We start from the raw sequence: 14,146 nt of genomic DNA, 5'->3' as shown, positions 1-14,146 counted from the left end.
AAAATATAGTTCTGAATTCATATTCATGTTCTGTGCCTTTTCCTCTCCACACCACACCTTTGGTACTCTCTTCCTGACAATCTAAGGGTTGTTCAGACTGTTGGGGATTTTAAAGCAGGCCTTAAGATGCATTTTTATCAGCTGGCCTACTCTTCCATCCAGATATTGATAGCTGCTTTTATGATATGGTTATGTATTATTATTATTATTATTATTATTATTATTATTATTATTATTATTATATGGGTCTCACATGGCTAATTCTCTTGTTTCCACAGGTCGTCGACTGTATGTTCCCACGCTCCCTGTAGTATGGCCCATTGACCTGAAACACGAGGAGGAAGTTCATTAATGAGTCTGTAAACATAATTTATTGCCATGATTATCATAAGGAAAAGATAAGACTTTTGAATCCAATGCACAGAAATGTTGGTTCACAATCCAGACTGTGCAGACAGCCACCCAATGTACATACTGTAGATGATGGGTTGGATGTCATATGAAGGACCAACCATTTGTACATTCAAGAGGGTTATGTCACACAGTATACCGTTTGTGTTTGATGTAATGCCCTCGCATAAATGCCCTACAAACTAAATAAAAGATACAAATACAAATGTATATGCTATACTGTGCTCATTGAGCATAGAGCATAGTTTAGAGCAGTGTTACGTTTGGTTTCACCTGTCTAGGCCAACAGTATTTAGAAATTGTCTGCTATAATGAATTAATGAAATACTTCTTGTATCTGTGTGTATGTGGAAAATTTGAATTTATAATTAATTTCCAGTCAACTGCAACCTCTGAATCTGAGCATGTTGCAAACTATTTGAGTGATGCTACAAGAGGGGGTATCCTAACAGTAGCCTACTGTATGGCATTGGGGAAAATGAATGGAATCATAACAGTTAGCATTTAGTCTGAATTTAGGAATTCAGACGTATAACTACTGAAAAGTGAGGGCCAGTTTCATTTGCTGGAAATTGTGTAATCTGATAATTCAGGGTATTCTCAGGCTACTTCCTGATCAAGACAGGCAAATCTGGTGCCAAAAATATTTGGACACGTTTTAACTTGACGAACTTTACTCCGTTGGAATTGCATAGTACCACCTTTGAAGCCGAAGTTTAGATAATATTTAACAGAACTTCCCTTTGCACAAATTCCTTCACCTTTATTTTGCACCATTAAGAGTTCAACCGTTCAGTGGGTGACATGTGTCCTGGATTGCGGTCAATGGGAATTTGAATTAACGGATCCACGTCTGTATGTCAACACCTTCAAATCGGCACAATGGTTAGTACTGTAAACTACACAACGTAATAACTCTTTAGTCTAAAAACGTATTGTCTAAAAAAAATCTTTAGACAATACGTTATGTCACTGAAGAAATGATTGTCGCAAACTCCGTGAAAACTAACCACATTTTGTTTTAAGAGAGGTTGGTGTGCGTTCGCCTGAATTTGACATTTTTCCGGTGACTTTCCACAGAATTTCATATTTAAGCTGCTCCTGGGACTCTTCGGGGTCGCAGCTGTCATCATCCTGATAGCAGTGCCTACTGCAATATTTTTGAACGGTAGGTGGTTCCACCTCTAATTGCACTCAGTGACCCAATAAACTGTCGTTAATTATCAAAATAACACATTTTTGTGAAATCATGATCACGTTTATTAACAAAACATGACATCATGACATTAGACCAGGACATCTATGCACATGCCACTCACACCAATTTGCGTTATTACTTTATTGCTGTATTACAATATCACATGTCACCAACTTTGTTCTATAGTCTCTATTTCACATATTAGACAATAATAACCTTCTTAATCAAAAGGAAAAACTAATGTAAATTGAAAAATGTCGAGTCATTAATGTGCGCACTGTACTGTTTCTGTGCTGTTATCTGTTCCAACCTTACAGCCCTCCTCCCAGATCAATATCTATTTTATCATATTGCACTCTGACCCACCTGTTGTTTCATAATTAGATGATGTTTCATATTTTCTCATACAAAATACCTATGATATGAATGCTTACCTTAATTGTGTCAATGTTTCAGAGGAGAAAAATGAAGATCAGAGGACTTTCACTCTGACTGATTACTTCAACAGCTCCATGCGAGCCAGGTCATACAACATGCGCTGGCTCTCAGGTATATCACCTGGTTAAATACAGTAGTTACAGTAAAATAAGATTATCAGAATTATGTTGAATATCAGTCAATAAGACAGATAAAAATAACAACATTATTTGCGCTTGGAATGAGGTACTCAACAAATCAGTGTTTACAGTAAGAAATGATAAGAGAGCCAACAATATTCTGTTTGTTTTTTGCTGTTTAGACAGGCAGGATGTTGTTTGTTTACTTACAAAACTTGTTTAGCGTTTTTATTTGAATAGAGGGGACAGTGTACGTGGTATTTAGGCAAAGATGTGAATGATGAAATGTTTTGGCCTCTTGTTACAGTAAACCAAGTGCTACTCTGTAACCCATGCCTTGAGTAGCAACAGTGCAATTAGAGCAGCTCAACAATCTTCAGTCAGTTAATTTTCACTCATAGTGACAGTATCTCCTCTCTTCCTCCCCATAGACCATGAATATCTTCATAAAAGCGAGGGCTCTGTCTTCCTCTATGACGTGATAACAGGAAACTCTTCCCAATTCTTGAGCAGCATAACATTTGTAAGATAACCATTTGTGGGCTGTGTTTGTGTGCACGCGTGTGTGCGTGTGCATGTGTGTGTGTGTTTGTGTTTGTGTGTGTGCATGTGTGTGTCGGTGTCGGTGTGTATGTGTGTGTGTGTATGTGTGTGTGTGTGTGTGTGTGTGTGTGAAATGATCTGTATGTGTCATGTACTAAGCTGTATGTACGTATAAGAGTGTGGTATTTGGAAGGGAGTATGTACTTGACAGTCTGTAGTGTGTCAGTGTAAGTGTGTGTATCATTTATGTGACAGCTGTTTCTGTTTTCCAAACACAGACTCAAGTAGCTGCCTATGATTACTCTGTGTCCGCTGACAGGAAATATGTTGCTTTCATGAGCAATTACACTAAGGTAATGTCTTCTTGCAATTAGTCAGAATTGTTACATCAACACCAACGTACAATGATTTTATTTTGGTTCACGTGTTTCAACAGATGTGGAGACACTCCTATACATCCTCCTATTCTCTGTATGATGTGCCACTCTCGTAAGTTCGTTAATCCATTCATGTGCCTAAATCTGTCCTATATTAATGTTCAATCTAGACAGCCCTTTGGTTTCTCATTATTGAAATTATATAGATAATTGCTTAATAATAGAAGTGGGTTGACCAGCACAGGTGATGGTAAGCATACAGTACTGTACAACACTACACAAACAGAGGAGTTAAGGAGGGCTGTAAAAGTGTCATAGCAGATTGTGTTTGTCAAGGGACCAGATAATGAGGATGAATGATTTGCATTATAAAGCGTATTTTCTTCTCAACTCAAGATGCTTAACTTTTCTCCTACTGTCTGTTTAGGAAATTCCTCGACACACCAGACATTCCCCAGGAAGTCCAGTATTTTGCATGGGCCCCAGAAGGAAACCAACTGGTATGTTGGCACATCAAAGCAAAGCAAACAATTGAGAGTTTGTTTCTGTTGTGCGTGGGCTGTGATACCTTATATGATACCCTCAATGCCAGACCTATTCCAAACACTTATCCATAGGTCTAGCTCAACAGAGACAAGTACTTTTGTTTGTCTCAGGTTCAAAGTGGGAATGGTCAAAGGTCAAGTTTTTGCACTCTAACGAACAGGTATAACAAGGTGTAACAGGGTGATTCATAAGGTTAACATTACACAACCCCATAATCAGCTCTTTATGAACAAGCTATTGCTGTGTTATATGAAGTTGGATTCACTCCAGTCATTGGGTCCTTTCGTTCATTTATATAAAAGAGGAACCTGGGTCATTTTAACCTTTAACCATTGCCCTTTACTTGTGCTCGCCCCACACATAGGCCTTTGTTTGGAACAATAATGTGTATGTGAAGACAAGCCCTACTATGGATGCTCAGCAAGTCACCTTCAATGGTAAAGAGAACCAGATCCTGAATGGCCACCCAGATTGGGTGTACGAGGGTAAGCAAGCCAACACAAGATGCCTCTATGAAACATACACACTCCCTGAATCCAAATTGCAGCAAATGTTCATGATCATGTTGGTTTGGAATTTGTTGAGGATTGGAAACAATTTCGTCAGCACAGACGGAACTCTATTTCAGCAATAATTCAACACACAAAACAGACAAACTCAAAATTGATGCACAGTCCTGAAAACAATATTTGTTTTGGTTCTCTCTTAGAGGAGATGTTCTCTTCCAATGAGGGGTTGTGGTGGTCACCAGGAGGGAAGTACGTGGCCTATGCAGAGTTTGACGACACCCAGGTCCACACCATTGAGTACTCCTGGTATGGGACGGGACAGTATCCAGAGACTGTCATCATTCCATACCCTAAGGTGGGACAACACTCTTTTGAAACTACACGTATATCTCAGAAAGCTCCAGTATACAACAGTTGAATTAGGTTGGACTCTGCACTCTAGGTTCAAATCCAGGTACTCAAGGTGCTTCCAGGTCTAAGCTCTCCCAATAAAAACTAGGTGGGTCATGTTACAGCAGACCATTCAATTGCCCTATAAATTGTTTTTATTTTTGTTTTCCCATCATCCAGCCCGGCACTCCCAACCCAGTAGCGAAGCTTTTTGTGGTTGACGCGGCAAATGTATCAAGCATTGCACAGGTTGTTGTGCCCACTTCAATTGGAACAGGGTAAGGAAAACTGCTGTCCCTAGTATACCCTGCTGGATTTTTTTGTAGATTTTTTAGTGAAGTGCACTGTAACGTGTGTGTGTGTGTGTGTGTGTGTGTGTGTGTGTGTGTGTGTGTGTGTGTGTGTGTGTGTGTGTGTTTAGTGATCACTATTTATGCACGGTGACATGGGTAACGGACGAGCGTGTGGCTGTTCAATGGCTCACAAGAAGCCAGAGGCACCTCCTCCTACAGATTTACGACTTTGACGGAACCAGCTGGAATGAGGATGGGGTACGTCATAACTATTTTACCACCCCCCATGCATGTGTGTGTGTGTGTGTGTTTTGTGTGCGTGCGTGCGTGCGTGCGTGCGTGTGTGACTCACAAAGAATATCAGGAGAGTCAATCGTCACTGAATAAGAATCAACTGTAAAACAACAACCATCTTTTTTTTTTTTTTTTTTAGAAATTTGAGCTGCAGACCACCAACGGTTGGATTGGCCGGGTATGTATAGCACAGGAACAGTTGGACAAGTATGGAAAGCAATATGCACAGCAATAAATGACCAGTATTCAAATAACTAGTCCTTCAATATTATCAGTTTACATTTCTTGCCTTTCAAAGACATTCAGGGCTATTGTGAATTATTATGAGTTATGAGTGAACAACCATAGAATGTTGAATTCACACTCTTTTTTCTAGTTTTCCCCATCAGCTCCTGCCTTTGCCGCAGACCACACCAGTTTTTATTTGGTGATGAGCGACAATGTTGGATATAAACACATTCATCATGTGACAGGAGTAAGTGGTGACACATGTCCCTTCAAACGCCAATCTCACCATCATTGTTGCCCAGACAGGTTTATGACACACATTGACTGTACCATTACACAGTATGTAATACAGCATGTGCATCCTATGCTTTCAGGGCAAGGCAACACCAGTCACATCTGGAAGTTGGGAGGTCATGGATATTTTCAAAGTGACTACAGATGCAATGTAAGCTTGCAAGATCAAGCCTGATAAAATGATGTTTAAGGAGTTGTTTGTGTCACACACACATGTACTGTAAACACGCGCACACGCACACACACACACACACGCACACACGCACACACACACACACACACACACACACACACACACACACACACACACCACATAAGCACATGAACTCACTCTTTGTACAGCATGGTGTGTAAGTACTCTACCCACACAATCCGTTAACTTTCCAGAATTGTTTTCAGTAGACCTGCCATCCGTTTTTTGATTAGTTTCCACTTGATATTAATGTCCCACTTTCTTCCATTTCAGTTAAATCCATGTGTATCAATTTGACTTCACACTCTACGGCAGCCATATTGGAGTCAAGCCACGCAATAAAAGAGAGCACTGTTCTTTTTTCCATAGATTCTATTCAAGTAACCAACATGGTGCCTTGCCAGGAGGGAGGAACATTTACAAGTAAAAATATCCTTGTTTTATTTCCATGCTTTGGTTCAACAATGCTCACAAGTACTGTTTGATTGATTGATTGACGTGCACATTTTGAATCATAGCATGCCATAATTACTTACAGTAGTCATGTAACATGCATTGACTTAAAAAATATATATATATGTCATTTAACTGACGGTTTTATCCAAAGCGACTTACATTGCAGTGAGTGCATACATTTCAGTATATATGGTCCCAGCAGGAATCAAACCCACAACCTAAACATTGTTAGCGCCATGCTCTACCAACTGAGCCACAGAGGACCACTTTACTAAGGATTCATTTATATATTAATTGCAATATCAATATGCACTGACAGTGATGTCCTTTTCTGTGTGTGTGTGTGTGTGTGTGTGTGTGCGTGTGTGCGTGCGTGCGTGCGTGCGTGCGTGCGTGCGTGCGTGCGTGCGTGCGTGCGTGCGTGCGTGTGTGTGCGTGCGTGCGTGCGTGTGTGTGTGTGTGTGTGTGTGTGTGTGTGTGCATGCTCATGTGCGTGTGTACTGTAGGATCACCACTGGCATCAATCCCGTCACTACCTGCCTCACTTGTACACTCTATGAGGACAGGTGTCAGTACAACTCAGCGTCCCTCAGCCGGGATGCCTCCTTCTTCCGCATGGACTGCTACGGTCTGTCACAAACCCAACGCCTTCAGTGTTTCTGAATGCCTGTGCATTCTAGTCATAAGAAAAGGAATTACATCCTACAACAAAATCAGCCAGCATAAGCTTCTTTCTTTTGGAAAATCAATTTAGTGTCAAGAAGTAGTTCTTCTGGATCATTTGGCATGTCATTCCTTCTACTCTGTCTCTGTCTCTGTCTCTGTCTCTGTCTCTGTCTTTGTCTCTCTATCTTTCTCTGTCTCTGTCTCTGTCTCTGTCTGTCTCTCTCTCTCTTTCTCTCTCACTTACTCACTCTTTCACACACACACACACACACACACACACACACACACACGCTCATGCTCATGCATACATACACTATGTACTAGCCATGTTTGTATCCACAGGTCCTGGGATGCCTCTGTATACTCTCAGGGACAACAGGGGCTCAGGGACAGGTATGTCTGCTGAACACAATGTCTTATGAAGGAAGCAAATATGTTTTCATTCTTTCACTGTCGAACTGTGGACAAACATCAGAGTACACTTTCTCAATGTTATCTTGGTAGAGATTCAAGTTCTTGAGGACAACAAGGAATTGGAGGGCATACTCGCTGGCATACAGATGCCCACTATGCGCCGTGGCACTATCAAGCTGGGAGAATTCAGTAAGGTTTTCGGTGATAAGGATTCAGTTATATACTGTAGTTCTAATCTTGTAGTACAATTGTTCATCCTTTATTTGTTCACTCATGGATGTTGATATTTTTCTGTACAGACCTTTGGTACCAGATGACTTTGCCCCCTGGATTTGACGAATCCAAAAAGTACCCATTGCTTATTGATGTGTAAGATCTTTTTTTTAATAATTGTTTTATTTCAATTTGAATGCACCATCTGCTTTGGTGAATGATGATGAATTCAGTCTTCAAAGGGCATTTTACTCCAAAATAACTTTTTGGACTATTCTAGGAAGTAAATCTAGGCTTTCTATTAGGACATCTATGGCTTGTTTGTGCAAAGTAATAATATTTTGGGACCATATCAATGGTGTACTGATGAGAAATATACAAACACTTTTGAGTAACATAGTGCATTAATACAGTGACTGTTGTTTTCTAAAGTTATGCAGGGCCTTGCAGTCAGAAGGTGAACTTCCGCAAGAGCTTGGGCTGGGCCACATACCTCGCCAGCACAGAGAAAGTCATCGTCGCCAGCTTTGACGGAAGGGGAAGTGGTTACCAAGGCGATAAATTAATGCACACCCTCTACCGCCGTCTGGGGACTTATGAGGTGGAAGATCAGATAACCGCCACAAAGTAAGGAGGAGAGGCAGCGGTCCAACATTTGACGACTCAATGGGTCCTGCTAACTCCCAGCAAACAGCTTGCTGTGTTATTCCAAACCTCAGAGTTATTGAATGAATACGTCACGTATCTGTAAATAGACAAAGCTTGATTCAGATATTCAGAGGCTTTTATGAGTTGGAAGGGTGTGACCAATCAGATGCGGTCAACTCCGGTCAGAACAGGTCCGATGTAACATTGCTTAAGGCTCCCTGATTTGAGAGATGTTGAATCACCAACCAAGGACAGTACAGTTATCAGTATTTCAAAATCCTGATAAAACTTTTATCTTTTTAAATGTATTCTGTTGATTAGACCATGAATCATTATGAAAGCTTTTGATAGTCCATCACATTGGCCTACTAATTAGTGTGTATATTGGTGTTTTACAGCAAGTCTCTTTCCTTCTCTCTCTTATAGGGAATTTATTAATATGGGCTTTATCGACAAAGCCAAGGTTGCAATTTGGGGTTGGGTAAGTTTGCCTCTAAGCAGAGAATTTGTCATTGAACCATACAGTATAATGTGTTTGTGTGTGATTTTGTGCAGTCTAAATCGAAGGCCATGATTAGTTGTTGCTGTATGTTTTCCAGTCTTATGGAGGCTATGTCACGTCAATGGCTTTGGGAGCAGGAAGTGGAGTATTCAAGTGTGGGATGGCAGTTGCCCCGACATCCAAATGGAAGTATTATGGTATGCCAGTCTAATACCTATATATCATCATTAGAATAAATTTAAAAAATGAATATACTGTTAGATGTACAGAATTCTATGTAACATATTATGTATATACATATATATATTTCAGACAGTATCTACACAGAACGTTATATGAATCAACCCTCTGAAAATGCTGAATTCTACAATGTAAGTTTATATGAGCTACATTGTTGCATCTTCTAATGGCCCTACTATTCTGTAGTTAGATTGACAGTAATTGAATTCAGTCAAATGAATCATATGAGAAGGAACTTACTGTATATACATACTGTATATCTTTTAATGATACTGTATTGTAATTATAATAATATAATAATAAATATACAGACTGTAGACTGTATTTTATCGAACCTTTCATAAAATTCCACTCAAATGTATTTGATTTTATCTTTTCAGAACTCCACGGTGGAGGAAAGGGCTAAGAATTTCAAATCAGTGCAATACCTTCTGGTCCACGGAACAGCAGATGGTAAGAGTGTCTTTAGTATTTCTGGAATGCACTGGTTTCTGCTCTTTCAGGTTGCAATTAACAACCATGCAATGTCTACCAAAATCCATTTAGCTTTTGAAACCCATTAGTTAAGAGTCTTTAACTGGGATACTTGTCATTGTATACTTTGTCCTGTGATAAACCAAGGTAAAACTGCACTGCTTAGTATATCATGTATAAATGATTTTATTATTGTTATTATTTATCTATTTGTTTCAGATAATGTTCATTTCCAGCATGCTGCCCAGATCTCAAAAGCTCTGGTGGATGAACAAGTGGACTTTGAAGCCATGGTGAATATTTAGGGAGCAGGTGTTAGAGAACGGGAAATAATCAAATGTGTTTTACAGTTTTACCTCACTGAAACTTTGAAATGAATATACAGTATATGCTAAATTGTAAAGTGCACTGTATCACATTGAAATGTATTGTCTGCAATACATAGCTACAAAATAGAAGAAGTAACACTGAAACCACACAAGTCTAGTAGCTTGGTCACACAGTAGTCACCAACAGCCTCTTTCACTACCTCTTTCCCATTTGGGTTCATTAACATCTGATAAAAGTATAAAGCAAAAACATTATTGGTGCACAGGAAGAATGTTATTTTCTATGGAATAGGCCTGTTTATTATGTTATTTAATATATATATTATGTCTCCTCTTCTTCCAGTGGTACACAGACGAGGATCATGGTCTCGGTGGTACAGCCTATAACCACGTCTACACTCACATGAGTCACTTCCTCCAGAAGTGTTTTGCCTGAAACCAGATGGACAATACCAAATTCGAACCAAAATTATCATATTTCATGTCGATAACAAATATGTTTCTTTATGTTTATGAGTGTTTGATTTTGAATTCTAGTCTAATGTTGGAAAAGTAAAAAAGAGAAGAAAGTAATCATAGTTTAATGGTTTAACTTTTGTAATGAATGAAGTTGTTTACAAGCTGGAGCTGAAGTCCACAATGTACAGTACACACTCCAAAGGACATGAACACAAGTGCACACTCCAAAGGACATGAACAACGAGTACACACTTCAAAGAACAAGAGGCATCTGCGTTGGAATTGAATTGACATAAAGTAACCTATCCTTGTGTCACTTCTGTTAACAGTACGTGGTTACATTTGAAATGTAGGATGTGAGACTTTTGATTTAACTCAAGATCATTGTTGCCACTTCTGACTCAGGGTCTGTATACTCCTGAATTTGAAATATGCATCAGGAGACCTCTATTGCACTGAATTATATATCAAAAATGATTGTGCTACCGTTCATTTTGTTTTTTGTTTAATTGTAAAAACATACATTATGCTGTTTTTGAAGAGTTTTATTGAGAAAACTACTGTATGAAGCAAAACAATGGAGAAAGAATAAGAATGCTGCAGACCTACAGAATGTGTATCTGATGATTTAATAAAAGAATTACTGTAAAATCTGCCGTTTGATAGTTTTACAACTCTTATCTATAAGGCTTATCAAAACTGCATTGTTAAAACTACATCAATTGTTTCTAAGTCTAAATGGCAAATAGCTAATTCATTACCTGTAATAACCTATTATGACTGTTCAAAATGGAATGATACAGTGCCGCCATTGGTCAAATAGTGAGTCAAAACTGTGTTTCTTCTATACATTTAGAATATTTATGCAGGTTATAAGAAGTGGATTTTTTGATGAAAGGAAAACTACTAAACAAAAGTCCCTTCATAAAACACATACAGTAGAAAGTGTACACAAACGAGGGTATAAACCGCATAAATTATGATAAACCCATCGTTCAAATCAATATCAAGCTAGAATATAACACGTAATCATGATTATTATTAGAAAACATTTAATGTTGGAGTTTATCATCCCAAATACATATGATACAATTAAAATAAAATCTCCAAGAACAAGAGTATGCGTAGCCTACGCATGGAAATGTTCTTGTCTTCAAAGGCCGTTCAAAGGAAAAATACAGTAGATATTTTCCATCCCCTCAGCTTCCCGATGACAGTAAATATCACACCACCATCATGACACATCGCAAACCATCATGACACAGTAGCACTTTATTGTTTATTTTTTCTTCTGCTTTTATTTGACAGGATAGCATCTTGTTTGATCTCTACACCTAAGTGACAGCTGTTATCTCGCATGGATACTGCCACATCTCCCTTTTTAAACAACCTTTCCTCACAGATTTCGCCTGTGCAACCGAACAGGGGCCTGTGTGTAATGGATCGAAAGTAACGAATGGGCTAAACGGGATGGGAGGATCAGGCCACCTGATTAGACCAGGTCCCCGTGATCCTGCTATATAAGACCATGTCATGTAGACAGACAGGAGACCAAGATACAACCACAAGAGACCAGGCAGAGGAACACTTACACACACTCACAGGCTCAGCCAATCCTTCTCATCTATCCAACCGTGCATCATCAGGAACAGGTGAGTAGCTTGGACTGGATGCATTGCATATGCATTTGATCTCGACACCTATGGTTGACTCTCAATGCTATTAAAATATGATTGATACTGGATGTAGCTATTGTACTTGAGTGAAACAGTGTGAAGCTGATACACTGGTGTCTTTGGCTAAGAAGTCCCTGTTGGGTGTTTGTGTGTGGTCCTTTCAACAGATCGTAACCATGAAAGGCATTCACTCCCTGGCTGGACTTCTTCTCGTGGTCGTCGTTCAGAGTAGCTGGCAGGTCCCTTTACAGGAGGCAGAGGACAACTCAAGGTAGAGTTAAATTATAGTTGATTTATTTTTACTAACCCAAATGCACAAATGTAATGCATAATGCCATAACATAATTATTGATGTTGTACAGTATGAATTTGTAAGGGGCAGAAGAGATGATCAGTTGTTCACAGTAAGCAAATGTCTTGAAAGGGATCTCAAAACTAAAATGTAACAAAATACAAGTAAAGAAACTCTGTGTTCCTTCAGCTTAGAGACACCAGACACACTATTGGAGCCTCCGAGGGACCTCTCTAACATGAAGAGACATTCAGAAGGCATGTTCTCCAACGACTACAGTAAATACCTAGAGTCCCAGAGAGCTCAGGACTTTGTTCAGTGGCTGATGAACTCCAAGAGGAGTGGGTGAGTGTTTCCATGTCACATGTACATGTTTTAGGTTTCTTCAGTTTGTCCCTGTTTTTTGGTTCCATGTAGAACCACAAAGACGGTTCTCGAGCACCAAAAGGGGTACTTCAAAGGGTTCTCCTACATGGACAAGCTGAAGAACCCTTTTTTGTTTCAAGGTGTAGGCTTTTAAAGTGTTATAAATGATGTTATGTTCAGAATTGCGACTGAAATCATTCTGAAGAGATATTGATATCTCATTGTTCAGTCTTTCATAAACCTTTAGTATGATGACTATCTCTTCGTTGAACAACCATCAAAAAGTACAACTGTTTTGGTATTATGAAGTTAATGACATTAACTGATTTAAACGTCAGCCCTTAACTTTTATCGAATATGAAATTGGCCTATGGGTGTGTTGCGTCCTTCCAAACAAATCAAATCAAACGAATTACTTCTGCATCAAGTAAATAAGTTAAAGCCAATCCATATAACAATCCATACATTTGAAAACACAATAATTGAGAGTTGCACTGCCAAAGTACTGATATGTACAAAATAAATAATAAAACAGATCCACTAAAACACTAAGTTTTACCTGGGGTAGATTGGAACCATTAGAATCACTATCAACTATTGAACTACATTACAGGTGAACTGTATGCATTCACTCAACATACCCCCACTCCCCCCCCTCATCTCTCTTTCTAGTGGTCCATCTAAGCGCCATGCCGACGGGACCTACACCAGTGACGTGAGCTCCTACCTGCAGGACCAGGCTGTCAAGGAGTTTGTGACCTGGCTGAAAACTGGACAGGCCAGGAGAGAGTAGGCTCCCCCTCCCTCACTTTCCCCTCCCTCCATTTACCTACAATACCAACATCTAGTGTCATGTTTAAAGAAGAGAGAGCAAAAGAGAGAGCGAGAGAGAGAAAAAAACAAGAAAAAAACATAATCCACCGCTTGCATACCGTATTTCTTCCTTCCTGTACCACTTCATCCCATTCTTGAGGCCTGTGTTGACGTTTCATGTGGTTGTGCAAATAAATCCCCTGAAACTTTGCGCTGCGTTTACTTCTATTTACCCTCAAACGTATGAGTGTTATTGGGAGAGCTGGATATGTTTACACACAGAATTACACAATCACTGTGTGCATAATGCAAAACAAATAATTAGAGCTCAGAACTATCGTACTATTACGATACAGATCCATGCTATAGTCATAATACTCAATGGTAACTCAGTGGATGATGATTTGTGGATGACGATTTGTTGGTGTGATGTGACCTTCATGGTGCATCCAGACAGCAGGCAATTTTATGTGAAAGAAGTGTTGACACTTTCTGACACATGTTGATTCATTGTGCATTGTGTATACCCAGATCTGCAGTGGAGAGAAGAGGGGGTGACGCAGTCAACAAAAGGCACGTAGATGGAAGCTTCACCAGTGACGTGAACAAGGTTTTAGACAGCATGGCTGCCAAAGAGTATTTACTTTGGGTCATGACCTCTACACACTCAGGGGAAAGGTAATGACCAGAACTAAATCCAAGCTACACAATGTTGAACTGAAGCCTTCTGCGTGCATACCTACAGAGATATTTGATCAATCATAC

The 14,146-nt window shown here is 39.5% G+C and overlaps 2 protein-coding genes across 2 annotated transcripts; both read left to right on the top strand.

The window, feature by feature from the left end:
* Positions 1–1,293: 1,293 nt before the first annotated feature.
* On the top strand, positions 1,294–10,874 carry LOC310815326 (dipeptidyl peptidase 4-like; the record flags this gene model as incomplete). Its single annotated transcript, XM_083685060.1, has 26 exons — positions 1,294–1,305; positions 1,492–1,579; positions 2,066–2,158; positions 2,598–2,689; positions 2,988–3,062; positions 3,146–3,198; positions 3,514–3,586; positions 3,997–4,117; positions 4,342–4,496; positions 4,712–4,809; positions 4,953–5,082; positions 5,258–5,296; positions 5,495–5,593; positions 5,721–5,791; positions 6,203–6,256; positions 6,796–6,917; positions 7,298–7,348; positions 7,460–7,558; positions 7,669–7,738; positions 8,015–8,209; positions 8,657–8,711; positions 8,830–8,929; positions 9,045–9,103; positions 9,353–9,425; positions 9,666–9,739; positions 10,119–10,874. The coding sequence occupies 26 exons, from the start codon at positions 1,294–1,296 to the stop codon at positions 10,209–10,211; spliced, it is 2,244 nt and encodes a 747-aa protein (XP_083541186.1). The 3' UTR covers positions 10,212–10,874.
* A 1,212-nt stretch (positions 10,875–12,086) lies between these two features.
* LOC310815168 (glucagon-1-like) lies at positions 12,087–14,063 on the top strand (the record flags this gene model as incomplete). Its single annotated transcript, XM_083684841.1, has 4 exons — positions 12,087–12,181; positions 12,392–12,547; positions 13,241–13,357; positions 13,913–14,063. The coding sequence occupies 4 exons, from the start codon at positions 12,087–12,089 to the stop codon at positions 14,061–14,063; spliced, it is 519 nt and encodes a 172-aa protein (XP_083540967.1).
* Between the last annotated feature and the right edge of the window lie 83 nt (positions 14,064–14,146).

This window comes from Argentina silus, assembly GCF_951799395.1.
Source record: "Argentina silus genome assembly, chromosome: 14".
Lineage (NCBI taxonomy): Eukaryota > Metazoa > Chordata > Actinopteri > Argentiniformes > Argentinidae > Argentina > Argentina silus.
Note: the sequence above shows the minus strand (reverse complement) of the source record. Positions and strands in the feature narration are given on the sequence as shown.